This window comes from Artibeus jamaicensis, unplaced genomic scaffold (assembly GCF_021234435.1).
Source record: "Artibeus jamaicensis isolate MK-2021 breed Jamaican fruit bat unplaced genomic scaffold, CSHL_Jam_final scaffold_2172, whole genome shotgun sequence".
Lineage (NCBI taxonomy): Eukaryota > Metazoa > Chordata > Mammalia > Chiroptera > Phyllostomidae > Artibeus > Artibeus jamaicensis.
The window spans coordinates 3272962-3300914 of record NW_026522031.1 but is presented as its reverse complement, the minus strand read 5'-3'; the positions used below and the strand labels follow the sequence as shown (position 1 = coordinate 3300914).

Here is a 27953-nt window from a genome sequence, read left to right as displayed (position 1 = left end):
TTCTATCCTAATTGGCATCCATGAGTGTTTAGAGATGGGCAAAAGAGCTAAGTAGACACTGCAGGCAGCATCAAGCGAGAACAGGCTATTTTTATTGGTTCAGTCTGTTCGGGCCCACCAGGGTGCCCCTGGGGTTAGAGGGATTGCAGTCTTGAGCACCCCGCTGTGCAGGTACATATGGATGCGTTGAGAGGTGAGAACAGCTCTTCGGAAGCACTGGCTAGAAATGGAAAAAGGCGAATCCACACTGGGGCAATAGCAGGCTGGAAGTTCCACCTCTGAGCTGGCATCAGGAATCCTTTCTCTTGACCTGAAGAGGAGAAGGCTTTGGAGTTACCCAAAGTGGTGGGGACTGAGAGGAAACCGGATGGCCCATTGACTAGAGGCACAGGGATCCTCACAACCTCCACAGGATCTCGGTGACCCCAGCTTCTCTTTCCCTCATGGTTCTTCCACTGCGATCCCAGAGATACGAGGTGCCTTCTAAGGTGTGCAGGTAAACCCTCTCTTTCCTCCGCCCCCCTTGGATCCTGGCAGAGTCCCTATACTCTTGGCTCTGAGTTGCTGCGCTTCAATGTCACCTCCAACCTGCCTACCTCGCTCTGCCCCTCTTACCATGGCCATCAGCACCAGGGCGCTGACCAGCACTGCATACACGGTGGCCTTCCCCAGCAGGATCTCATACAGGAGGGTGGCAGACAGGACCCCTTGCTGATAGGACACTGTTGGCAGGAAGGGAGAGCAGGTGGGTACCTGTGAGCAGGTATCTCAGTCCCGCCACCACCACCGTTCTCTGGTTCCAGAGCAAAACCATGGGAGATGGAGAGCAAGAAGTAGAGGGTCACTTACCCGAGGTGATGCCACAGTCTGAAAGAAGAAAGGGGAGGGAAATGGGTGAGCAGGTGACACACTAGTTCAGCCTTGCAGTCAGTGTGACTTCAGGCCCAGACCAGAGGAGTCTAGCAGTGTCTGCCTTCCTTTGTGCCCATGAGGACATCCTGTCCTTGACATTCATGGGACAGCTCTGAACGGGATGGGGCCACACCACACAGATGCTGAGCCATCCAGTCCAGCAGTAAGGGGCCTGGCAGCCAAGTGGCACTGTCTGGGATCTGGGGAAGAAGTCGCCTGAGGGGCCTTGTTCTCCTGCATAGTGGGCTTTCATGTCCCCACCCCTCCCCCTTTTCTCTGGATCTGGCCTTGGCAGTTTCCACAAGCCCCCTCCCTCATCTCTCTGGTCTGTCTCACTCTTTGCCTGGCCCCCCCAGACCCCACTCACCTGCTCTGCCCCAGGCCCCAGCACTGATGCTCTGGGTGGTGGGCTTGGGACCATCCTTCTCCTCCCAAGTGTCATTGCTGTCCAGCCCATAGAACTGGACTTGGCAGCAGAAGTAGTTGCGGGGGTTGTTCCAGAAGGTGGAGGAGACCCTCAGCCTGCTGCTCAGGCAGTAGTTGGAGTCAGTGCTGTTGGGGTGCTCCTTGTAGGGCTGAGGGTCTGTGCTGACCCCACTCTTGACCTCCTTGCCATTCACCCACCAGCTCAGCTCCACGTGGTCGGGGTAGAAGCCTGTGGCCAGGCACACGAGCGTGGCCTTTTGGGTGCGGGCGATCTCTGCTTCCGATGGTTCGAACACAGTGACTGTGGGCGGCTTCACCCTTTTCAGGTCGTCTGGAAGGGGAGAGGGGTGGGCACCAGGGCTGGTCTGAGAGCTGTGTGGGTTTGGCAGAGGCTGTGTGTGTGTGTGTGTGTGTGTGCTGAGAAGGTGGTCACGGTAAAGCAAAACTATGAAAGAGGTCCAGTGTATTTTGGGAACACTGTTCTATTCTTTGTGGTCATTCCCCTTCAACTTTGCCACCTTCTTTTCAATCACCCCATGTCCTCTCAGTCTCCCTAAGGAGACGTTGTGTCCTGCTTTTCTTGGGTTTCTTTGCAAAGTCTCACACTCAGGGCCTTTTTTGTTTATCATAAGAGTATGTCTGTCTATTTTTCGTCCTTGTTCAAAGCCCTCTTTGGTGCATAGTAATCTTTGGGACTTAGAAGTGGCTACAGCAGAGTTGAATGAGCCTGGATTTTGAGGCAGAAGGTTCTCACTAGCAACACCATCCTAGGAACTGAATGGCCTCTTTCTTGTTACCACTGCCCTGTTTCCTAAACTGTATGTGGTTGCCAGTTTGGACACTTGCACATACAAACATTAGCTTTTCTTGCTTAGAAGAGACACTTTCTCCATGACATCTGACTATATTGTTTTCTCTAAACTATACTTAACCTTCTTTCTTTCCTTCCTTCCCTCCTTCCCTCCCTCCCTCCCTACCTTTTCTCTTCTCTTTTCTTTTATTTCATGTGCAACCTGCTTTGAAGAGCTAAGGTGCCTGCGGCTATTATCTTCCCAGGTAATATTTCCTCCCACCCTGGGGCACATGGGGTGTGTGGTAGCTTGCCCAGGGTGACTCTCGTGGGTTGAGCCCTTTCTTCCTTCCAGTGCTCAGCAAGCCTCCCCGCCAGGTCTGGGGACCTAGTTCACACCCAAGTGTTGCCATCTTAAAAGCAGTAAGAGCTTGGTCACTGGATAGGAACAAATCCCAAAGTCCAAAGGTCATTTCATCAGCGGGCCCATATTACACACCCTTGGGCCTGTTTACAACCTGGCGTATGGGAGAGAAAGGAGTTCTCGAACTGTCTGAAGACACGTCCCCAGTCGAAGACACAGAGAGGTAGGAGAAACCATGTCCATCTGTCTAGCAGGCATCTTCTTGTCAGAGTTTCCCAAGCCCTGGATTTGGCTCTGTTTTGACCATGGGCATGAGGTTTGGCAGTGGCACTGGGACAAACCCAGATATCTCTCCTTGATGCAAATTTGGGACAAGTTCCTGACACGGAAGTTGAGACACAGGTCTGGCAAAAGGCAAACTCTGTGGCCCAGGGACAGTGAACAATGGGACTGAAAAGAATGGACTCACTGCAGGTGAGTCCTTCCCCAAGGATTTTGCACCAAAGCCAGCCCCTTCCAGCCGGAGGACCCCAAGCACCTGGCATTGTTATTGCCATTTTCTACACATCACTTTCTGATTGCCTGAGCCCCTTCCCCCAGAACCCAGGCATTTTGAATGCCAGTGATTTGAATTTTGAAGTTTCCATCACAGTCCTGGCTGTGCCCCCATTAGTGGACAAAGCTCGATCCCGCCAGCCAGCCAGTCTGGGGCCTACGTGTCGCCTTCCTCCAGCCTTGTCTGCATCTCCAGCCCAGACCCGCCTGTCCCTGCCCTGCTCCTCCGACTGTCAGCTTCCTCCCGAGCGTTTCACAATGGACCCCTAGCCCTGTAGTCCCAGTCAGAGGTTGGAGAAAATGGGGCCTCCTGCCTATGTCTCCTCTTCACACCTTGTCAGTTGCTATGATGGTGTGGGTTTCCAGTTGTAGTGACTTATCTGCTCTAACCCTGACCAAGCACGCTGCCCCCAGAGACCCCTCCCCCGCAATTCCAGACAAGGACTTCTGCCCTTGGGGCTCGGGTCCATCCTTCAAACCCCCCAATTCTCCTGAGCCCTTGAGCCACCACAGAAAGACACACGCGGGTCTCTGGAGACCAGCTGAGACAGAGGAGGAGGGTGACGAAGGCCAGGGCAGAGTTCTGAGCTGGAGGCAGGTGTCAGGCAGGGCGTTCATGTAGAAGACAGAGCTATTTGCCACAGCGGAGTGAACAATGCAGGGCCGGAGTTAAAACGGGAGGGAAGAAAAACGGAGATCAGGTAAGAAAGGGAAAGTACATGATAAAAAGTAGAGAAGAGAGGAGTCTGGGGAACAACAGAAAGCGGAGCGAGAAACACAAAGCCTGAAGAACAAGCAGGGAGCCCTGCGCTGAGATGCGGCACACACGGCAGAGCGAGGTGTGGAGGCTCCGGGCAGGGTGGGGAGGGGCCCCGAGCTCCAGCAGGAACAGGGGGGCTCTGATCCCGTCCTGACACCCCACTGCCCTCCCAGGGACCGATCACCATGGTCAAACACAGGCATCCCACCCGGTCTGGAGTTCGACCCCATACCTGTCACGGTGAGCCTGGTGCCGGCCCCAAAGTTGAGGGGTGAATTATAGGAACACAGCAGCAGGGGGCTGTGGTAAAACCCAGCCTTGGTCTCCCTCCAGGAGGCAGATCTTAGCTACCTGGTGGCCTCCTTTCCCTGCTTGGAGTCATGGCCCTCGGCCAAAGGGATTCCCTCAGGAGGAAGACCAAAGCATCCAATGGGAATGAGAGGAAAGAGGAAGCAGCTCAGGAGGGGCCAGGCCACCAAAGGGAGCAGATACAGCTCCTTGGAAGCCCCCCAGGGATAACAGAGCGTACTCAACCCCCTTCCACCAGGCCTGGGAGGAGGAGCAGTGTCCGGGTCCAAGGGACGGTGCTCTGCCGCCTCGGTCCTGCGCCTTACCTATGACAGAGAGTCGAGTCCCAGCTCCAAAGTGCTGTGCCTGGTTGCTCCACAGCACAATGCACATGTACAAAACCCCAGAACCAGTGGGGCCACTCCGTCCAGTAGCCAGGGTCCCCCAGAATTCCTGGGGGCTCTGCCCGGCTCACCCACATGCTCTGAGCCTTTCTCCTGCGGTGTTCTCAATCCCTGTCCTTTCTAAAGGGGTCCTTCTGAGCCCCCAACCTTATAACACACTCTCCCCAGGGAAGCATTTACTTACCCAAGACAGACAGCTTGGTCCCACTGCCGAAAAACAGCTTTTCATTACTCACACAGCAGGGAAGCCTCATAGGGAAACTGCCCCTGCGACCTTCCACTCCTCCCCGAAGCCATCTGCCAGCTCTCTTTCCTTTTTCTCAGCTGAATTTTAGCTTCAGGAGGTGGCGGCAGCAGGACAACCCTGCCCCCCAAAACACTATAGTAAGATGACCTATTCAACCCCATGAACCCCCCTACCCCCAACTTCTGTGTCCGTCCCTTTCTTTGGAGTCTCTACGGCCATAAGGCTCTCCATCTGTCACAGCCATGGTGGGGTCCCTTCCGAGGAGACAGAGATGGACAAGGTGGCCCCTTCCTAGCACAGGCCACTTGCCTCCGGCAGGGGAAGGGGAACCCAGACGTGGCACAGCCAGTCCCTGGAATTACTGGAGACAGAGCCTGCATCCTGCCTGCATCCAAATAAGAATTCAGACCTTTCTGATACAAACGTGCTTTCACCTGAGCCCCCAAGACAGTGGCTTCCTCTGGGTCCCTCCCTCTCTTTGTCAGCTCCCAGCCCTCCAGCCCCGACTCGCTTACCTACAACTGTGAGCCGGCTGCCCTGCCCAAAATAGACGGTGTTTCCAGAACACAGCCTTCTGAGTCCATTTCAAAACCCCCCTTGTGTGCTGAATGCAGCTGGGATCCCCTTGCCAGGGCCCTGGATACCCTGTATACCCTACCGGAGCTGGTTCCATGCCCCGGGGAGAGAGACACAGTGTGGCCTCCTGTGAAATCCAGACCAAGAAAGGACAGGAGCCTCTGCCAGCGAGGGAAGACAGGTGTTTTCAGAGACCATTCATGACCTCCTGGGCCTTCCCCTGCTCCCCTACTCCAGGCAAGTACTCAGAGGGGCAGTGCCGTCCCCTTTCCTTCTCTGCCCACTGACTTCGAGCCTCAGCTCTCCGTTCACAGGGGACCCCAGGTGGCTGGGCAGATGTGCCCTCCAGGGCACATGAATCCTTCACAGACCCAGAGATGGTATCTCCCCAGCCAGGACCCCAGAGCCGGCTCACCCCTTCCTGCCCACATTTCCTGGGGTCGAGTCCTCCCTCCTGGACCTCCCTCTGCCCCCCACCCCGCTGCACCACCAGAGACCCCGGCCTTACCTACGACCGTCAGCCTGGTCCCTGGCCCAAAGGTGTAGTCATAGTTGGCACATCAGAATAGGACCACTCTGAAATGCAGCCCTTGGACCCACCAGGGGCCCGGAAGACATGGAGCATGTCTTACCTACAACTGTGAGCCTGGTGCCGTCTCCAAAGAAAACCTGGGTGTTTGCACAGTGACATGGGGCCAGGAGGAAAAGAGATGGAGGCATGGAGAGGGGGGCCCTGGCTGGTCTGGGGGACTCCGGGATGAGCGCTGATGGGGCTCCCCGCACCCATGCTTTCTAGATGTTGCACAGGACCAATTTGGCTCTGGCTCCTGGAGCCATGGAGCAAGGCTCGAGTCCATCCGGAGGGCCCAGGGCCCCTTTCTCAATGGTCCCAGAGCGTCTCTCAAAGGGATGTGGCGTGGAGAGGGGGACAGGGTCCCAGAACCCAGGTTTCCTCTGTCTTCTTCCTCTATAGAATGGGTCCCCTCTCATGTCCCTTGCCAGTGACCTTGTCCTGAGATGTAGTCCTTCCCCCACGACCACCCTGAGGTGTCCTTCTTACATCTGGGCTCTCTCTCTGCCTGGAAGTTTCCATTCCCATCCAGGCCTGTACTTATCCTTGGCCTTGAATGTAGACGGGGGTGCACTGGAGGCATTCTGAACCAAGCCACCTTGGGGCCCGTGACCCTGGAGGGGTCCCCTGTGGGGACGTGGCAGGCAGAGGGGTTTTTGTAAAGGTTTCCCATAGAGATGAATCACCGTGGCCCCCTGTCCCCACAATGTTTCATCTTTGTACAAAAACGCCCCTCCCACAGCCACCCCTCCCATGGGCCCGCCCCTCAGAGCCAGGAAGAGACCGCCAGAGCAGCTGCCCTTTGAGGGTGTCAGAGTTGGGGAGCATCAGACCCCGCCCTGTAGTGTGAAGTGGCAGTGGCAGGGACCCACAGGTGGGAGGGTCTCCCTCCTGACGCCACACCCCGTCTTCAGGACATTCTTAGCTCCTCAGAGACAAGTGTCTCTGTGAGACAGCCTATCAGGGGCCTGGTTCTCTCCCCACCTCGGTATCCGCCCCGCTGTGGGCTGCTGTCACTGTCGTGGGGAGCCACCCTGCCTAGAAGCGGAAGCCCCCTTCTACCTTGGGCCTGCCCCTGGGGCTGTTACACTCCAGGGTGGTCTGGAGGAGAACTGACCTCCAGGCGTCCAGAGGCAGGGCTTTCCTGCATGAGTGGAAATGAAAGTAACATTGTTCAGGGTCACCTTGCTTTGATTCTTGAGCCCTGGCTACATTATCTATGTAAAATAAAATAATGCAACTTTAAAGAAAAGAGAAATAGCAAATATTGCTTTAAGTAATACCTTGAAATATGCTACTTAAAAAAAAAACCTACTTGTGTAATTTCCAAAGTTATCATTTTTCCCCAAGAAGATCAGTTTGCATAAGAAGCTATTTCGTGGCCGTGAATCTGCTGAATGAACCTCCAGTCACTTAGAAAGCTTGTGAAAAACGCATATTTCTAAGAAGTCCCAGGATCTTTTCAATGAAAAATTTTAGGAGTGGGTTTACTGATTGGTTTGGAAATAAACAATCAAGCCCTAAATTACACTGGGTCTTTCTATTTCAGTGCCAAGCTGGGGACCCCCTGCCTGTCCCTCAACACAGGTGTCAGCGTGGAGAGCACCAGAGTGCTACCTGGTGGTGTTATCAGTGGGAGCAGCCGCGTGTCTCTTAGAATTTAGCAGAAAAAGAAAGAGGAAGGAGAGACAGTCTGTTTATTTCACTCAGGGATAGCCAGCAACAGACCTCACAACATTCAACCGTAAGCCCCAATCAAAGGCCATTGGTGGCAAGACCATGTCTTTATTCCTTTTCCACACTGAGAAACAATTTCATCAATGTCATGACTTACTTCGATTTATTTCTGTATATTTTCCTGTCTTATTCGCCCCTTGGGTCTGCCAATAGTTGACCCTCTCAGTAAATTGCCTTTGGACCAGCTAGCTGGGGACCCTCATCTCAACTGGCCTTAAAAAGAATAACTCCACTCTGTCTTGGTATCGAGGCTATTTTTGATTCTGATGGAATTTGTCCCAACTTCGAGTTTGTCACACTGTCACGTGACCAGTGCGCTAGCAGCTTTATTATTTTTTTTAAGAGGAGCTTGTTGTTGAGTGGGATCATTCATCATCTTGAGCAGCAGGAGGCACCCTTTCCTCATTTTTTAAAACCTAAGTAACTGCACATCTGAACGTGGCCACTTGAGGGCGTGAGAAGAATGTGGATGGTGTTCCTGGAGACTGGAGCAGAAAGCCCGGTTACCTGTGTGCCTTTCTCAAGGTGTGCCTTGCCATGTGGGGAGGAGATACATAAATGACATCTTATATATGTGCAATTCTTGAAATCCTTGAAGTATGTGAAGGCTCTCATTTTAATCTAAAATTTGTCTCCTGATTTCCTCAGAGAGAACTGAGGCCTAGAGGCCACATGGGTTGCCAGTCAGGCAGATGCAGAAGCAGAGCTGGAATCAGCCCCCAGGCCTCCTTACTTAAGGTTTGGACTCTGCTGGGTGCCCTGGTACCTGAGGCCACTGAGGGCCCTGTCCCTCGGGGAAGCCCACCTCCTGGCCCCTACCCAGCCCTCCAATGCTGTGTATGAGACTGTGAGCAAGCTGCCAAAGCTCTTCAAGTCCCATCTCTTCATATAATAATAATAATAATCATAATGACCGATTCATCGTGGGGCCTGAAATAGTAAAAATGTTAGTCACTAGGGCTTGCACCAGGACTAACATTGTTCAGGGTCACCTGAATCTCTCTACTGCATGGGTTTTTCAGCTTTAGCTTGTATCAGAATGCCTGGGAGGACTTGTCAAAATGCAAGACACTAGGTCTCATCCCAGAATTTCTGACTCAGTAGGTCTGGGCTCAGACCCAAGAATTTGCACTTCTCCTAAATTCCCAAGGGATCCTGGGGCTGCAGGGATCACACCTCGAGAACCAATATATATATTTTTTTCTAGAAGGCCCTGTCTTCCTTCAGGACATTTCTCTCCACTCCTAGGTCATACTTTCTTCACTCAGGCACTGGGGGCCTCTTGTATTCTGGGCATTGTTTAATCACTAGATATGTCAGGATTTTCAAGATGAGATTTCTTCCCTAGAGAGCTCACCATTGAATGCCAAGGTAGACGCAGCTTGTTTACTAAGCAGTATGAGCAAGGCCTTCAGCAAGGATCAGAAAGGAAAACACCTCACTTGGGCCCTGGGGCCAGTGGCACCAGCACAGGGATGAGGAGAAGAGAATCGGGAATGGAAGAGTCAGAAAAGACTTTTCTGAAGGGGGCGAAGGGGCAGGTGGGAAGGCCATCGAGCGAGAGGGACCATAGTGCTGGAGCTTGAGGTCAGAGGTGCGTGCGTGGCTCCTTGGAGGGACCACCAGGACTTCTGAGTGCGGGAGCACCTCGGGGGAGCAGAGGAGCAGGTGAGGGGCTGGGAATCCAGGCCGGGGCAGAGCAGCAACAGCCCCCCTGTATCCCCAGGGTCAGGAGCTCGGGTCCTGTTTCAGAAGCTGTGGGAGGTCTGGAAAGGTACGAATCAGGACTTGATGTGATGTGCAAGACCCCTCTGCACACGGTGTTGGAGAGTGGAAGGGAAACCAGGCCTCTCCCTCTGGAAGTGCAGTGAGGCAGGGGATGCACTGGAGAGACACTGGGGAGCAGGACTGATGGACCACAGTGGCCAGAGGAGAGACCGTGAGGTGGACTAGAGAGAACACAGGCTTTGGGGCCAGGTGAATAAGGAGGCACTAGCCTCAGATCTACCATTTGCTGGACAAGGGACGTGAGTAAAGTAACCTCTGCTTTCTTGTCTGGGCCACTGGGATAGTATTCACTCCAGAGGGGAGGGCGAACCACCCCTGGAAATGTCTGGAAAACACTTAGTATGGCACATACGCATTGGTGTCGCCAGGTGAGATGAACAAAAGTCAGATTTCTCTGGAGCTTGAGGACTCAAGGCCTCAATGGGAAGACACGTGGGCAGGTTGTCAAGAAATAGGGACCCAGTGGGGTTTGGGCTGCCAGGAGGGAGCACGGGCTGGGTCAGAGTACATGACAGAGAAACTCGGAAGCAGCCAAGGCGTTTGCATGGCGCTGCCCTGGATGTGTCTGTGCTGGGAGCTGTGTGGAGCATTCTCTTGCACTGCGCTCAAGTGCAGCCACAGTCAGGGAGTCTCTAACACGCAGCCTTTCTGAAACGTACTTCCCGCCAGGAAACAGCCTGTCCTCGCTTCCTGCGTATGATTTTTTTTTTTATTCCATCTCGTCACGTGCTGCCCAACTAGGGTTCTAGGGAGCACAGGTGGTAAGGGGGCGCTCTGCTCATCTGTAGGAGCCAGGGCCCCGTCTGATCTGGGGGTGGGAGATATTTTCCCAGAGCCCCTTGCGGCCGTGGGAGCGGGCACAGACACACGTGGTTGAATCAGCGTCACTTTATTAGCATGGGGATGGCAGAGGGGCGGGGTGGGAGCTTTAGCTGTTCGCGGCTATGGTCTCCTGAATCCAGTCCACGTACTTGCAGACCCTGGTGTACACCCCGGGACTGTTCTTCTGGGCGCAGCCGTAGCCCCAGGAGACGATTCCCTGGAGCTCTCCATTGCAGACCACGGGGCCACCAGAGTCCCCCTGAGATGAAGAAGACAGGACACACTTTGTAAAGACTGAGAAAAAAGGAAGAACTGCCCCACAGCCGTGGCGGTTCCAATCTGACTCCCAGGCAGGTCAGGGGAAGGAGAAGGGGTCTCCGCATGGGAGGGGGCCAATCACCTGGCAGGAATCCTTGCCGCCCTCGAGGAAGCCAGCACAGACCATGTTGTCTGTGATCTCTCCGGGGTACGAGGCTTCACAATCCTCCTGGGACAGCAGTGGGGCATCCAGGCACTGCAGCAGTTCAGGGAGGTCGTCTTTGAGGGGCAGAGAGAGATAAAGGAAAGGAGAAATGTGAGTAAGGCCAGGATGGGGGACAACAATCTGGGGCTGAACACAGAGGGCAGCTGGGAGAGGACCCCAGGAACATAAGCCCTGGCAGGAAGCAATGCTCTTTAGCCCTGGCTGGTGTGGCTCAGTGTATTGAGAGCCCCCTTGTGAACCAAAGGGCCACTGGTTTGATTCCAGTCAAGGCACGTGCTTGGGTTGTGGGCCAGGTGCCCAGTAGAGGGCACTCAAGAGGCAACCACACATTGATGTTTATCTCCCTCTCTTTCTCCTTCTCTTTCCCTCCCTAAGTAAATAAAATCCTCTGTGTGTGGAGGTGTAGAGGACATTGACAGAGGGTCTGGGAAATGTTGGGAAGCCAGAGGGTAAAGAAACAAAGACCCCACTCACAACCAGAGCTCAAGGTGTTGCCCCAGCCAGAGATGAGGCACTGGGTGCCAGCAGGTGCGCAGGCGGAGGGCAGGGAGACAGTGGAGACCCGGCTATTGAAGACTGCAGGCGAGGAGAGCTTGATCAGCATGATGTCATTGTCCAGGGACCAGCTGTTATAGCTGGGATGGCGGATGACCTTGGCGGAGTTGATGAACTGCTCATCCCCCTCCAGGACATCGATGTTGTATTCTCCCAGCCTCACCTGGATGCGGCTGTCACAAGGGGAGCCCCTGAGGACCTGTTCTCACACCCCCACTCTTCCCCGGGAGCTGCTCACGGTGGGGCTTTGGCGACCGCAGGGGGCAGAAGAGAGGTGGTGGGCAGTACAGGTATGACACCAAGAACTGTTCTGCTTCAGAGGCAGGTGTTAGTGAGAGGGGATGGGGTCAAAGGGTCCAGTTGCAATGGCTCTTCAACCTGCTTTTCAAGCTGCCTTTTCCTGCACTCCCTGCTCCGTGTCTCCAATGTCAAGGGCACAGATGAGTGGCTTGAAGTCCCCCAGACATTCCTGCCCCTCTGTAACCTGGCTAAGTATAGCAGTGAGGTTCACTACCTCCTATCCTGGGCACTGCCATTCTAGGTGATCTAATCTGGCGGGTCTCCAAGTGTGGCTCCAGGACCTTGGTAGATGTACAAATTCTCTGCTCCCACCCCAGACTTGCTGAATCAGCATTCCTGGGGGGGGTTGGGCACAGGGGTGGGGAGGGGTGGCCTAGCTACCCAAGGTCCAGCCGGCCCTCTGGATGATTCCGGTGAACACTCAGCTCCGAGAACCCTTGGTCTACTAGACAGTGGTTCCCAGCTCTGTTATAGAACAGAATTACTGCAGAGAGAGAGAGCTTTCAAAACTCACCAACATTCAGATGCTCTTCCTGAAAACTCCGAATAAATTACCCTGAGATAGGACCCAGGCACCAGTATTTTTTTTTTAACATTTCTCAGGTGCTTTTAAAGTGCAGCCAGCTGCCAAAGGTTATTTGTGTGAAGTCCTTGCCCATTTCTCTGTCACGCCTTATACCCCCAATAGCCCCTTCTGGAATGTTCTCAGGACTGTAGCCCTTCACTGTTTTATCTCTTTTGGGTGTGAGAGTCCTCGTACATGTGCCTCTCGTCATCCCCACTCCTGGGTGTCAGCTGTCATGGACAACTCCTCCTCTCTGCATTCCCACCCATCTTACCCATTCCCCACCCTCCCCAGGACTGACCCGAGCTCTGGGAGAGGGCCCTGCACTTGGCACTTACGACTTGTAGCAGTGAGCCGCAGACACCACCCACTGATCACTGATGAGGGTGCCACCACAGAAGTGGTAGCCAGCGTTCAGGGACACCTGGTAGGGGACGGAGTTCTCCTCGCAGGTGTAGCCCCCAACGATCTTGTCATCGTCGTCCGGGGAGAAGGCGACTTGAGTGGAGAGAGGAGGGAGAAACTGATTCAGCAGGATGTTAGAGGTGGAACCATGCACTGTGGCTGGATTGTACTAATTAGGGCTCCTCGAAAGGCACGGTGACTGGCAGCCAGGGTGCACTGCTATCCCCGATCTGTGTAATGGAGGTGGTCCTCCGAATCTCTCTGTGTGTCTGCAGGGCACATAGCTAGGTACTTCACAGGGCTCTGGCCCAGACTGGGGGCATCAGGAGGCCAAGGACCAAGAAGGGTCCTTATAGTGCCCTTAATGTGATATGGCTCCGAATGTGGTTTTCATGCCCACTGAATACTTTTCCCTCGCTTATTCCTCACTTGTCCACTCCCAACACTTGTTTGAGCCCCAATTGTAAGGATGGGTTGGCCCGGCTAGAAATATCTCATGGTTCAGTAGCTCTGACTGTACCCAGCTTCTCCCAAAGCCCAAATCTGCAGGGCAAGGGCCAGGGAGAGCAGCCCCCAGACCCATTCAATGGGACATAGGTAGGCACTGTTATTGGCCAATAGAACAGTGATTCTCAACCTTGCCTGCACACCTGGGAATCTTGAAATGACATGGACAACTTGAAAATTCAATGCACAGGCCACCCCCTAGATCCTAGAGTTTCTAGGGCTGAGTGTCCCTCCAGCCTCCTTAGGTGTATCTAGGGCTAAGAACAGCCATAGTGGAGCTAGCCCAGTACCATCAGAGCTAAGCCTCAAGACCACAGGCATATTCCATGGACCACCTTCCCCTGGTCTCCCTTTCCAACCTCTCTAATGAAAGCCCTGAGATGGATGCATGATGATGGGCTGGGAGTGGAGTCCAGCAGAAGATGGAGAGGCAAAGCCCAAAGAGAGCCCAGAAATGGGACAAAGGGGTGCTAGACAGAGGAGACAGAGTATCAGCAATGGCAGGGCAGGTATTTCTACCAGGAGACAGAGCCAGAGGGCCCTGAGGGGATGCATGGGACTCACCAGCAGCTCCCACAAAGGCGAGGATCAGAAGTGGATTCATGGTGGCCAGCCAGAAATTGGGTGGATGGTGGACAGTGGACGGTGGAGAGCCTTTATACCTCCCCCGGGGAGGGCAGGGGTGGACGTGGGGGTGGAGGGCCACCACTGCTCTCCTACAAGCACACCTGCAGCTTTTCCCTTCCCAGGCCCTTGCATCACTTCTGTTATGTTTGGCCATTGTGGGCCGTGACCTATAGGAGATTAGAAAATGTCCCTGCTGAGGGCAGAGAGGAAGAGCAGCTGACTCCCAGGAGTGTTCCAGGATGGGTACAACAGGGGAAGCTCAGCCCCCACGTGTCACGGCAGGTCCTTCTCAAGCTGAGGAGATGAGGGCTGGGAAGAGAAGAATGTCCAGAGGGCCCCGAGGAATCCTCTGACCTCATGGAGATTGATTTAACTCACACTGAGGAAGGGCTCATATTGGGAGCGAATAGGGCAGGAAGGTCAAACCAGGGATTTGGGGGACCGGGATCCTAACGTGAAAAGGTGATGAGAAGGAAGAGGCAGAGTGTCTTGGGAGTCTGCGTGTGCAGCTGCTCTCCTGCCTCCTGAGGGTATGGAGGGGGTATTTGGAAAGCAGACAGGGCAAGGGTTAAATAAGTGTTCGCCCGATATGTCTGGGGGATAGAAGACCAATGCCCCATTCCCCCTCTTCCCCACCACCGGGGCCCTGGTCTTTCTCATCACTCACACTATGATGGGGTCTCTTTTAAACAGTCTCCTGGTTGCCATGGGAATCTGCGCAAACAGTGGTGAAAATTGCCCTACCTGCTAAGAGCTGACATCCTGAGCTAGAGTTATGTGCTACAAAACCAGCTATTAGAAAGGGCTTGGAAGATAATCAATCTGGGCTCTGGCCGAAGGCTCAGCAGTGGGTAGAGGGATTAGCACCTGGCGAAGGAGTCAAGTATTGGGTGATCAAAAACAAAGACACAGTGCATGAGAAGGGGTGGGGGCAGGATTCTGAAATTTTTTATTTTAGACACAATGGAGCCAGTACAATAACTGGGCTCCATAGAGAGTGAATCTTCCCCAGAGCTGATTTCAATTTGGGACCTGCCATGGCTGCCAAGATGGACACAGTGCTGTGATTTTCTGAGGCACAAGCTGGCCAGCAGTACAGAGATAGAACTAGGCCTCATTAGAGTCTGTGGGAGACAGGTAGGAGGAGGAGCCCTCTGATGGAGAGACTTCTCAGCTCCTCTGAGCTCAGAGTTATCGAGGGGCAGGAGCAGGCGGAGTTCATTGAATTCTCTCAAAGATAGAAATGAGTAAATGTTCTGGAGCTGAAGGATCAAGTGAGAAAAGCTCAGAAGTCTGGTGGTGAGACAGGAAGTAGTCTGGAGGGATGGAGTAAATGCAGACCAGAGTGAACTGGGGGAGCTGCAAATGGGGGACTCATGGGGCTGAGAGGGACCTGGGGGCATCTTCTGGTTCAGTGCCTGGCACAGCTTCTCACTGCACCTCTTGGAGCTGGGCCCCACCCTTGCTGCGCACCCTCCAAACACACATGGGCCCACAGCAGGTGGAAATCCTGCTATGTGGTACAGTGCCTGGCAGATTTTTACGAACTTCCATACACACACCATGCTGATTTTTGTTTCTGTTGAGTTTTCAGTGTAATGTCTCACCAATCTTTTAACTGTGAGGCATGGAGAAGAAAGCTATTTCGCTGGATAGAAGGTGAGACTGAGACTCAGATGGGTTCTGCCTTGCCCAAGAACACAGATCTAAGAGTAGCCTCGAGGCCACAGGAAGCCTGGCAAGAGTGGTGACGCCTGGGAACCATGGCAGGTGCTATCTACAGAAAGTGTATTTGGCACCAAGTCAGAGAACAAACTACCTCCTGGTCCCTCCTGATGCTTGTCCCCCTGGCAGAAATAGAAGGCTGAATAACATTCCGCCTGGCACCTGGTCTCAGGACCTTGCCTTGCCATGGCCTGGGACCCCTTAGGACACATCTGGGCATCAATGATACACCTCTCTGTGTTCACAGGTAGCAGACCCAGGTTATGGAGCCTCACCAATCGGGGCTTATACTGTAACATCACCAAATATGCTACTTTGATTTATCCCCCCCTTGTGGGGTCTTCATAGGAAGTCCCTCTTTAGAGGATAAGGAGAAACACTTATTGTAGATACCGGCACGCCCTGGGCAGATATGGGGAGGTCATCCTTGGTAGAACATAGGAAATTATTTTGAGACCAGGGAGAGAATTTCGGTATTGGTGCTTGTGGCTCTGGCACTGTCTAAAATGGAACCCCCAAGAGCTTGGGTCTTTTCTGTGTCAAAAGCCTTAAGACCAGCCTTCTCCTGATATTTTGTGTTCCTTCTCAGAATAAGCTGTCACACCACACAGACTATGTGGTTAGTTTTCTTCAAAGTAGCAGGAACCACCTTACAGGCAGAGAAGATCGCTATAGGTGGGGACCCTGGCATCATAGTGTAGGCTTGGGTGTGTAGCATGGACCGGGGGTGTAGGATGGATTCAGGTCCACCTTTGCCCCAATTGAGTCTGGATAAGTCATGCAGCTCTTGGTACTCTTCAGTCTGAACTATGGATTCCTTTGTCTATATCTCTAAGACGTTCTCTTAGTTCATAGTTAGTGCTTAACATCAAACTACTGTCTTTTTTTTCTTTTAATGATTCTAGAAAGAGGAAAAGGGAGAGAGAAAGAGTGGGAGAGAAACACTGATAGGAGAGAGAAGCATCGACTGGCTGTGTCTTGCACACATTCACTGGGGACTGAACTTGCAACCCAGGCATGTGCCCTTGATACAGAGAGATCTGATCAGATTGCTGGGGAAGAGTAGAAAGGGGCCACATGAGGAGGTTGCCCAAGGCAACAGTAAACAGCTTAGGACGGGTGGGCTGAGATGCTCAATGCCTCCAGAGCACATGGAACTATTGGCAAGAAGGTTTGAAATAAAAGAAGGGCTCTCGGGACCTTAGATGGGCTGGTTCTCAGGTTCTTCGGCTTTTCTTCCTTGAGGATGCCTGGATGATCATGCTGCAGCTGCCTGCATTTCCCAACAGATGGTAATTTAGATGGATTACGTGTGAATTTTGGATGGGAAGTAACTCCGGGTGCAGCCTAGGATTGGGCTGGCCTGGCAGAGGGTGGCAGGGTTATTCTTCCTTGGAAGTTCTAGAGGGGATGAGGTCTGAGGCAGAAGCCTGCCTTTCTTCCAAAATGGTGTAGCTTTTGTATCTCATGTTATTTTAGTTTGTAAACTAACCCTACAGAAATAAGATAAATAAAAGCTTATGGGGAATGGTGCTATAGGACTTTAGGAGAACTCTACAGAGTTTAGCTTTAATCGATAGGCTTAAGTGATTAAAGCTGTAACAAATAGTTAAAGAGCTTTAGCCTTAAGTGACTAATGCAAGTGGAAAGTTGTTATTCCAAAACTGTGTAGTCATTGAATAAAAACTCCTTTCCTTTATCACCAAAACTTTGCCTCTGGAATTTTGCCTAGAGGGTGGTGGTGGGCAGCGGGACCCCCCCTTGCTGTTTGGTAATGCCCTAACCAGGAATCCAACTGGGGATCTTTTTGCAGAATGACACCCAACCAACTGAGCCACACTGGCCAGGGCTCAAACCACTGTCTTTTTAATTGTGATAATATTCAATAGTTTCTCTGAGCTTACTCTACCAAGCATTGTGTAAGTCTTTCAGGGACCTTGTAAAGATTGCTTTTATTATCACAGCCACGTAGGGGGTTGCCCATTTTATGGATACTAAAATGAGCTGTACAGAGTGAAGGAGTCTGCCCAAGTTCATGTGGCCAGTCAGTGGTGGAGGTGGGGTGTGACCCGGGAGTCTGACTCTAGAGCCTGTGTGCTCCACCACAGAACCTCCCACTCCCCTTCCCAGTACTTGGGGTCCAGTGCGGCCTCACAGGATGGGCAGGAGGTACCAGTTTTTTCTTTCTGCCAATAAGGAATCTAAAGCTCAGAGGTGAAGGGACTTCCCCAGGGTCACCTGGCTGAGGAATGAACAGATGACACCAGAACCTTTCCCTCTTCAAGCCAAGTTTGTTTCTCATCATGTTGCCTCATGTTAGACTCTTTCACACCTCTCGGTGGTCTGACACATAGATTTTGGTCAGGCTGCAAGTCACTAATTTCTTTTTCAAAAAAAAATTTCCTCCCCATGTCCCCCCAGCTCAGAAATTTCTCCTCAGTTCTTAGTCCCCAGTGTCCCTTATCACTCTCCAACCAGATTGTCACCTTCTGGGCTGTCTTTGCTCCAAAATCCTAGCTCTTTTCCTCACCCCTTATTTTTCTAAACAATGGATTTCCCCCATGGCACAATTTCCCTTTCTCCAGTAAGAACTATTTTCTTGAGCATCTTAGCCTGGAGATCCTCACTGAGTCTGGGGAGTGTGGAGATGCTCAGTGTGATCTGGAAAAATCGAAGAGAGAGGAAGGTGGAGACGTAGACTGGTTGTGGCTGATTGGCTGCCTGGAGTAAGCTCTGCTCCTCCCACAGCCCCATGCTATTCCCCCCTCCCCCAAAGTCAGAAAACACAGGCATGTTTTATGTCCAGAGGGAAAATTTACATATATATTCTTCAGCCTTCTATGCAGGGGTGAATGGGTACGTCTTTAGCAATGGAGGCTATTATTTAAACCTAAAGATAGATTGGGTCCTATAATATAATATCTCACTGTTCACATTTCAGTCACTCCCTGTCCCTTCCCTGGACTTACTAAAACTGCTTACATGACCACCGACTCTGTCGGAGAGTAAGCAGAGGAGAGCCAGCAGAGAGTCCAGGAGGGCGACTCAGGTGGGCTGTTGTTATCACAGAAGCTGTGACTGCTCCATGATACTCAGGGTTTAGTGAATGACATGTGTATTTATTTCCCTAAATCATATTAGATTCAGATTGAACTCCCCAAGCCCAGTTTAGTGATAAGCTAACTGGGCTCCCTCCACTCACTTGGCTCGTCAAGCTCTAGACTGTTTTGTCTGTTTGGAAGCTAGTCAACTGGTCCACCTACTTCCTATAGGCCAACCTGTCCTATAGCTGCATCTGTGAAAGGCTCCCCAGGTTCAAAAGCAAGTGCTTGATCCACACAGGTGCCAACCAACACAATTCTAGTTTGAGGACTATCCACTTCAAGGTTACTATGTTTGAGCAGGTTCTGGGCTTACGTATCTAGAACCGATTACACCTGTTTCTTTCCCAGATCTGGGGGGAGGCAGCAGAGGACTTGCCACACATTGTTGGGCCACCTCTCTATCCAAATATAAAGGTCAAAGCAGCTGTTCCCTCCTGTTAGAACAATCTAGTTCATTTCCTTAAGGACTGACGTTGTCTAAATTCCAATATATTTTTCTCCAAGGAAGCCCATACGGCTTAGCCAATTTTCCTCTATTTCTGAATCATATTTCTCTATTCAGTGTGTTAGTCTTCTAGGGATGCCATAGCAAAATACAGCAGACTGGGTGTCGTAAACAACAGGAATCTATTTTTTCTCAGGTCTGGGAGCTGTAAGTCCAAGATCAAGGTGTTGGCAGGTTTGGTTTCTCCCGAGGCCTCCCTCCTTGGCTTGTAGAGGGCCACTTTCTCCCTGTGTCTTCCCACCGCCTATCCTCTCTGGGCACAACCCTGGTGTCTCTTTGTGTATGTGCTCTCTTCTGACAGGGACACCAGCCAGATGACATTAGGGCCCATCCTGAGGGCCTCTGTTAGATTAATTAGCTTTTTAAAGATGCTGTCTCCAAATACAGTCACATTCCACAACACTGAGGAACAGGACTGTAACACAGGGATTTTGAAAGAACACAACTCAGCCCACAACATTCAGTAACTATTTACTGGATTCCTATGGTGTTGTGTGGATTTTCTAAGTGGTAAGGAAACAGTAATGCAGAAGATGGAAAATGTACTTGCTTTCGTGGCATTTATGTGGATTTGTGTGCATAGCAGTGGGAGACAGACAATAAATAAGAATATATATTATGCATCTATGGCCTATATAGACAATGGTGATTGTCTATCAGATATAGACAGATAATGTTCTTGTTAGACAGTGGTGATTAGGTGTAATTAAAATGGGAAAGTGATAATGTATGTGAGTGACCGGTGGCTGGGTCGACAGTTAGGTGGTCTGGAAAGACCTCTTTGGGGAGAGGATATTTGAGTTGACATCTGAATAAGAAGGACTCAGCCATGCGAAGGTGGAGGGAGGGGCTTCCGTGATTGCCTGCTGAGTCTGTAACAGAAATGAACCAACACACACAACCGCTGCCTTTTAAATTAAATAACCCTGCCATCAGCATATGGAGTTTTACCTTGCCACTGTTTATTGATTGTAAAAACTGATATATAAAGGGTGGTCATTAATACATTAAAGTATTCTTATGGAGGTAAATATAAAGTATGTTTTTTGACATAAAATGGTAGTTATGAAAATTTGTTAAGAGAGTAAATTATAAAGCAGTATGTATCCTATGATCTAACTTTATTTAAATGATTTGAATTCTCATTTTAATAATCTGTATATATTATAATAACGTGCATTTATATTATAATTGAAACATAATAATAATTAAAAATTTCCCAGAGAGGACAATAGCTAACCTCATGAAAGGAATCACTAATGATAAAATTTCATTATATCCTAAGAATCCTAAAACATCAATCTCAAAGAACCTATGCACCACAATGTTCATAGCAGCACAATTTACAATAGCCAAGAGATGGAAGCAACCTAGCTGCCCATCAGTAAATGAATGGATCAAAAAATTGTGGTACATATACACAATGGAATTCTATGCAGCAGAGAGAAAGAAGGAGCTACTACCCTTTGCAACAACATGGATGGAACTGGAAAGCATTATGCTGAGTGAACTAGGCCAGGTGTTGAAAGGAAAATACCATATGATCTCACCTTTAATAGGAAGCTAAACAACAAAACAAACAAGCAAGCAGAATAAAAGCCAAGACACTGAAATAGAGAACAAGGGGACAGTGACCAGAGGGGAGGGGGAAGGAAATTTAAGGGGGAAAAAGGGGAGGGATTTAGAGGAACAAGTATGAAGGACACAGGGATGAGGACTGGAGGGGAGGAAATGGGAGGGAGGTGGGGAGCAAGGGGCGGGGGAGGCTGGGATGGGAGAAATAAACAAAAAACTGTACTTGAAAAATAACTAAATAAAAATTTTTTAAAATTTTATATATTATGGTGAAAATACATTTAGGTGGTAACTAAGTAAATCCCATGGTTCATCTTTACCAAGTGCAGTGTTATGTGGTTTATGTGGATAATTTCATCTCTTTCTTACAGCAAGCCCTCCTGATTCATTTTGTGGGTATCATTATTATCTTCATTTTATATATGAGGAGATAGATAAAGAACTTGTGCAACTTTTTCAAGGTTATATCCAATTATAAAGCAATAGAACCAAGTTTTAAACTCAAGTCTGCTTGGTGACAGAATTCAAACTTCTAAAGACCCAAGTTTTGCTGCTTCTTTGGAGAAACTTGGGCTCATATAGGAAGGTGCTCACAACCCAAGGCTTACCTGTAGGGGAAGGTGCCCACTCCTGAGGGAAATGGGAGCACAAGGCCGGAAGGGAAGCTGATAGGGGCCCAACTAGCATGTGTGGAGACTGGTCCGCTGGACCCTGCACTGAACGAGGAGCGAGAGGAAAATCGTTCCTGTATGAAGTGGGAATGTAGGAAGAGCCACGCCCTTGGCGACAGGGCAAAGGGACAAAATAATCCCACAGTCAGTTAACAACAAATATTATTTTTCTTGGTCTTGACTTTGGGTAGAGGGTTTTAAAATTTCCTCTAAATATTCATGGCACTGAGTAGTCAGCCCTTTAGGGTTTGAAATAGACATTGTATGACCAAGAAGATACATGCTGAGAATTATAAAATGAAATGACATCAGATCCATTCATCCCAACTGCTTGGCAGAGGCAAAACCAAATATTTTCTAAAACACCCATCTTATTCCAGGATTCCCAAAGGTGAATTCATAATATCAAGTAACATGATGCACCAGGAACTCAGCCACCCTGAGGGAGAATCAGCAGAACCTACAAACGCAAACACCAGCAAAAGTCATCAGCAGTTGCCATTAACCGATAAAGTTCTGAATAGATGCTTAATACCCTTAAAGAAATAAAGTAATTTAAAAATACACGAGGAGTGAGGTACTTTAAAAAATGGCCACTCCTTTTGATAAAAGACCCAAGTAGATTTTCCAGAAATGAAAATTAATATAATTTAAATTAAAAAGTCAATGAAAAGGATAAATGACTCATTGGAGCTGAGGCGTGAGTTAGTAAACCGGAGAATGGGTCGAAAGAAATGACCCATAGGCGACACAGAGAAGTTAAAAGAAGGAGAATGTGAGTCGTGGAGTTTCCATGACAGTGTGAGAGAGAGTTGACCACATGATAGCTCTATGCTGCAGGTGGTCTCTCCTTCAATAACAGGCGGACAACCACGTGTAGGGACTGATGTCCCGCCCTTCGGAGGATTACCTCTCACCACTACCTTTCAGAAGCACATTGTATTGAACAGGGATGAGCATTCCAGACGACAGTGCAGAGCTATCCAGAAGACAGGCCCATGCTTTTCCCATGGGGCCTCGGGTATGGACTGAAGGTCAAGGTGGGGGGTGAAGTAGAAGCAGGTACCATGTTACTGGGACTTGCTCTTGAAATTAAATTCTCCCTTCTTTCTGCTATGCTGGAGTCTGGTCTTGACTATATGTTTTCCACGTATCACAGAAAACTCTGCTTGTCCAACTTGCCAGTGTTGGGGATCACATAACACCCAGTTCTGAGTGCCATATGGAGGCTTCCGGTCAAGAGCTGGAACGGCTTTTCAAAGGAAGAATATCTGTGGGCAAGTAGAAGAGAGTATAGCTATAGCCCCAAATTCTTTGCATCTGCCTTGAAAGTCTCTTTAACAGAGAATGCCGTGGGTTTCAGAGTGCATCCCTATTGGACACAGGTACTTCAGGAACAACTGAGCCTGCTTGGTCTCTGGTCCGGGAGGCAGGGCAGCTTTCATGCCAGCCCCATGGTGCTACAGAACTCTTTGGTGCCCAGCCAGTGCCCCGCCTTCCAGATGACACAGTAGGGGACCAGAGCAGCACACCCACCTGTAGTATATGTTAACTCCAAAGTCCAGAAAGGCCCTCCAAGTGTTGCATTGCTTTCTGCATGGCAGGTGGCAGTAAGTTGCAGCTGCTGGACTCTCACTTTAGAGCGAGTACTCCAACATGTCCCATACCTCAGGACTACTCAAAAGCTCACCAGTGTGGCAGGTCCCTGAACTTTTTCGGGTTTTATCTTGGTCTAGCATGCATATGTCATATACCGAGGCACCTAGAGTGCTTTATAATTTTTATTCACCGAGAACAATCAGCATCATGCTATCATAGTAATGGACTAGTACGCTATCAAGATGACTAAGGGCCTTCTAAACTACCATATTTTGCTGTGTATAATGCATACCCTTTTTTGCCCAAAATTTTTAGGGGAAAATAAGGATGCTACATGGATATAATGATTACATACCATGGGTATAATAATCCCGTGTATAATGTGCACAAAAATGTGGGGTGTGCATTATACACAGCAAAATATGGTGTGCTGATCAAGAACAGGCTAGATAGAGCATTGAGATAAAATTGTTAAAAGGTGTCTCTGAACCTGGCACTTGAAGGCAGACTGTCTGATTGTCTTCACTGAGCATTTCTAAACACTCTCCTGGAAGAAGTTTTAGCTTCAGGCTCTCAGTAGCCACAGTTCCTGTCTGTGAATGGAGCCCTCCAGCTAGTCCTCCAAGTTCTCTCTCCCTGCTAGTCCTCCCATTCACACTCATACCCACCCACCAAACACACCCACAGCTGTCTCTGCCCCAAAGCTGTGGCTTCCTCCCTCCAGCCTGGGTGTTTGGGCTCATCTGGAAGGAGGAGGGAGCTGGAAGGAGGGTGTAGGGAGGAGGGAGCTGAGGTTCTTGCAGGGATCTCTGATCTCCGCCCAGCACTGTGTCTCCAGCACTGCAGAAGTAAGAGCTGCTGTCTTCGGGGCCCGCGCTGCTCACAGTCAGAATGGAGAACGTTAGGTTTGGGCGGATGATGGGAAACTTGTCCTTTTTAAATCCGCTTTCATAAGTGGCATCTGAGCCCTGATTTGCCGTTGCAATCAGTGTCAAGCTCTGTCCTGGAAGCTGGCGGTACCAGAACATGAAGGAGAGTTGGCTGTCAGCCTGACACTGGATGGGCACGGAGGTCCCGCGTTGACAGATGAACCTGCTCGGGTTTTGAGAGACGACAGCGCCAAACACGGAGCCTGGTTGCAGGGAGATAGAGAAACCCATGAGGTCTGACCAGCTTGTCCCCAGGCAGGAAGGTCTTTTACTATTTGCTCCGGTGTCACCTTGGCTCCCGAAGAACCCTGTGGCACTGCCTCCATTTTGTCCTGCCAACCGTTATTCTGCCCAATCCTCTAACCCAACACCCCCCACCCACATCCTCTGCTGGACTCAGACCCTGTAATCCTCTCCTCAGCATTAGCATTATTAGCCCCAGACTTCCCTACCCTGTAAGGCTCATACCTCTTCCCAGGAGAAGTAGCAGGAAAGTCAGCATCTTTCGATGACACCCTCACCTCTTCCCTGAGCAAAGGCACTAAGATGTCAGACTCAAGTTCATCTTTCCCCACCACTGTGTAGTTTCTTTCCTGCAGGTTGTCTGTACCCCTCCTATAAGCAGAAAGTTGAGTTTCTGCCAAATATGGAGGAAATTAGTCTGCCCCCTAGTGGAGGTGTCTGGCTCTTCACTCATAAGGCGTCCCAGTGTGCAACTGCTGTCCATCACTATGGAGCGCCGAGTTTGTGCTACCCTTCAGGTATAAAGCAAGAATGGGGTGCAGCACGGACCTCAGATAACTAAGGTGAAACCTCAGAATATGGGGGAAACTTATAACTCAGGATTTCAACTGTCTGTTGAATCTTCTTTGTTCCAAACTGTCCCCATTATTCCTCTCTCAGCCCATACTCCAGTTAACTGGCTTCTGCTCCTGACTTCCTGCCTCCCAGTAAAATACTTTGCTTCTGCATAAAAGCTGAGCTACTTTTCTGAGCACTTACTCTGTGCTTTACATGTATTATTTCAGTCTATCTAGAAGTTAGGCTACTTAGGCTACTCTCATCCCATTTTAACAAATGAGGAATTTTACGCATGAGACCTAAAGATCGTAACTAACCTATCCAAGTTCACACAGTCCAAGAGCGAGTGACAGAGGCAGGACTCAAACCCATGCCGATGTGACCCCCAAACCCAAATGTCAACATCAATACTCTAAAGGATGGTCTCACTTCTGCAGTTGTCCGAAAGCAGAATCTCGTGGGTGACTGAGAATGATGGGCCAAATTCCCTAAAGGAAACAAGGACCTTTAGAAAGAAATTCTTGTAAAACTAAGCTGCCTTATATATCTCTGGTTCCATTATAAGATGCACTGTGAAAAACAATTGTTACTTTGGGGTGGTGGTTAGTACTATGCTAGGAATGAATATAAATCATAGGACTTAGCTGTGTTTTAGAAAAATAAAACTGAAGAAGCAATTCACTTTATGATAGAGGAAATGGGGCATGTTGGGGATAATACTATTCCAGTAATCATTTCTCCTACAGGGTGAGTGTGTGTGTGTGTGTCCCTACACCTATGCCAGGTACCCAAGACAGTGGTTCAGGATAAACTTTGCTAAGTAGCATACTGGTAAAATGTATAGAACACTCCATTTTTTCTTGACATCTAAGGATACATTTAAAAAGTTTAGTCAAGTATATCAAACTTTCTGCCAAGATAACCCAAGATTTCTTTCTATTGCATTCATCTCAAATTTTGCTAAAAATACCAAGTGACTCCTATTCTTGACTGAAATTCTAAATTGTCTCCCCCTTGGTGGTATCTTCTCTCTTCTAAACCAACAGCAAAGATATCTTTCTCCCTTTTTCTATTCTCCAAACAGCAGTGGTATCTCTAGACTTTTTTCAAGGGTGTCATGGATACCAAGTTGACGTAGAATTTTAATGAATTTATTTATTGAATTAATGCTTGCACATGATTAAAATATTAAAACAAGACAAAACAAAACAGAGAGTGAAAAGTAAGTTACTTTCTCCAGAAGAAACCAGTCAAAACTTTGCTGTATATGTTACTGAAATATTCTTGACTTATTCAAATTTACGTGTATCTCATTGGTCCTCTTTAAAATACAGATAGGAGCAAACTGCTCACATCATCCTGTGCCTTGCTTCTGGTTTTATTCACAATGTCTTTTTTATTGATATATTTAAAATTTAGTTCAGTACTAAAATTTAGTTCAGTATTTAAACATTTGCCTCATTATTATTTTCCATTTTATGATGAGAGTTTCCAAAATCTAGAGAAGTTGAAAGTGTTATAATGAACATTCATGTGCCCACAACCTAAATAAAGCTACTTATTGTGTTATCATAAAACTATCCATCTACCCATTTAAATTTGTGGATACATTTCAAAGTTGAAGGCACACTGCATTTCTAAACACTTCAGCATGCATATAATTAACTAAGGTTCAGTATTTACTTATGTTTCTTTTTTTAGATAAAATTTGCCCACAGTAAAATATACAACTCTGAAGTTCCATTAAATAAGTTTTAACAATGCATACACCTGGGAAATCTACCAAGATTTCTAATACTGTCTACATTTCTGTTGCAATCCCAAAGGGCTCAATTAGTATTTACTGACAGGATGGGCGTCTCATTCTTAAAAATAAACAAATACTTTTCCAGATGATCATGTATACAGGAATAATTTAACTTTTATAACCTCTGCATCATAATTTATTCCTTCCCTGTCCAGAATTTCCCAGTAAAGCATTACTGACCACTTTGAGAACCTGAAAAAAAGACAGACTTTTATCCGAGTTTTCGCATTTTTAGATTAAATGAACAGAATTCCAATTCCACAAGCTTTTCCTTGAATCAGCACGTGGACAATAAAATTGACCAAAAGGAGTTTAGGTTGTGTGAGTGCCCCCTAGTGAAACATTAATTAAGAGCAAAGAAGTAGAACAAAGTGGCAAATGATAGTAAGACAGACAAGAATAAGAAAGGGAAGGAAAAACTGATTAAAAAAATGGTAGAAAGGTGCTTCTTCCATGTAAACAGGTATGAGGACTTATCCCCCTGGTTGGGGTTGAATCTCATAAATCTACGTTGGGGATGACATGCAGGTTTGGGTGGGCTAACTTGGGGATGGCCCCTACCTGGGAAGTGCAGGTGAGTAGGGCACGAAAAATGTTCTGTGCTCTCCTGGCCAAGACGTGTGTCTGTGGGCTTGGTTCCCCTGAGGGGCCACCTTTCTTCCCCAAGTGACACACATGTGCCACAGGAGCCAGTACAACTCAGCCCTAAGTTTGGTCCCTTCCCTCCGGCACCTGCCCTTTTTGTGCAGGGAGGAGGCAGCTGTGCAGTGCTGTGGATTCACTGCTGGCGCAGAAGTACACAGATGTCTGGGAGGGGGTGGCAGACTCCATGGTCAGGGAGAAGCCTTCCTTCTTCTTCCTGGAGACACTGTACCCATCAGGGAAATCCCCTTTCTCATTACTGTCAACCCCGTATGAGAAATGGAGCAGCCGCAGCCCCAGACCTGGGTCTTGTCGATACCAGAACATTCTGTCATGCCCCATATCCTGGAAACATTCCATCACAACTTTCTCTCCCCTTCTCTTGATCAGGTATCTTGAGGTTTGGGTTACTTTGGCATCCATGAGACCTGAGAAAGAGGGGAAAAGAAGGTGGAGAATGAGGTCATCAGGAAGCTCAATAAGGGGAAAATCTTGTATCCAGGGTCTAGAAATAATAGGGCAGGGGTTTGCCATTAATTCCCCGGACTCACCTACTCCCAGAAAACAAAAGGCCACACCACAGAGGAGCCTGAGTCCCATGGCAGGTTCGGGGTCAGAAAGGGTCTTCTCCCAGGTGCAGGCGACAGGCTGACTGACATCTCTGACGTCACTGTCACCGCCCATAGTCATGGGCCCTCAGCAACCGCACAGATCCCAGAGGGATTAGAGGGACCAGAGTGAAAGCCACCATCTCCTCATGGCAGTGTCAGGGTGTGTGTGTGTGCGTAGGTTAACACAGTAGGCCCTAGAAGCCTATCTTACAAGAACCCTCTGGTAAGACATGCTATCAGCCTGCATCTGGGAGCCTGGGTTCCAGCAGTGTCCCTGGGTTTCAGCAGTGTCCTGCCATTT

At 49.5% G+C, this 27953-nt stretch overlaps 1 protein-coding gene and 1 gene segment (V, D, J or C); both read right to left on the bottom strand.

Moving 5' to 3' along the window:
* Positions 1-70: 70 nt before the first annotated feature.
* LOC119052935 (T cell receptor beta constant 1-like) lies at positions 71-27694 on the bottom strand. The segment is given in 7 exon segments: positions 71-310; positions 616-722; positions 850-867; positions 1280-1669; positions 4040-4100; positions 27180-27469; positions 27593-27694. Coding segments are annotated over 7 exon segments (936 nt in total).
* On the bottom strand, positions 10289-13660 carry LOC119052944 (anionic trypsin). The gene is made up of 5 exons (XM_037150350.2): positions 13621-13660; positions 12483-12642; positions 11199-11452; positions 10641-10777; positions 10289-10499 (listed from the first exon to the last, which is right to left on the bottom strand). Exons 1-5 carry the CDS (start codon positions 13658-13660, stop codon positions 10347-10349), a joined length of 744 nt encoding a protein of 247 aa, XP_037006245.2. The 3' UTR covers positions 10289-10346.
* Positions 27695-27953: the final 259 nt, after the last annotated feature.

What these genes read in the sequence shown, in the direction of transcription:
- LOC119052944 (XM_037150350.2), bottom strand. Translation starts at nt 13,660, where the DNA reads ATGAATCCACTTCTGATCCTCGCCTTTGTGGGAGCTGCTG. An exon ending in CGCCTTTGTGGGAGCTGCTG is followed by an intron (nt 12,643 to 13,620) that starts GTGAGTCCCATG and finishes TCTCCACTCAAG; the next exon opens with TCGCCTTCTCCCCGGACGAC. An exon ending in CAACACCTTGAGCTCTGGTT is followed by an intron (nt 10,778 to 11,198) that starts GTGAGTGGGGTC and finishes TGCCCCTCAAAG; the next exon opens with ACGACCTCCCTGAACTGCTG.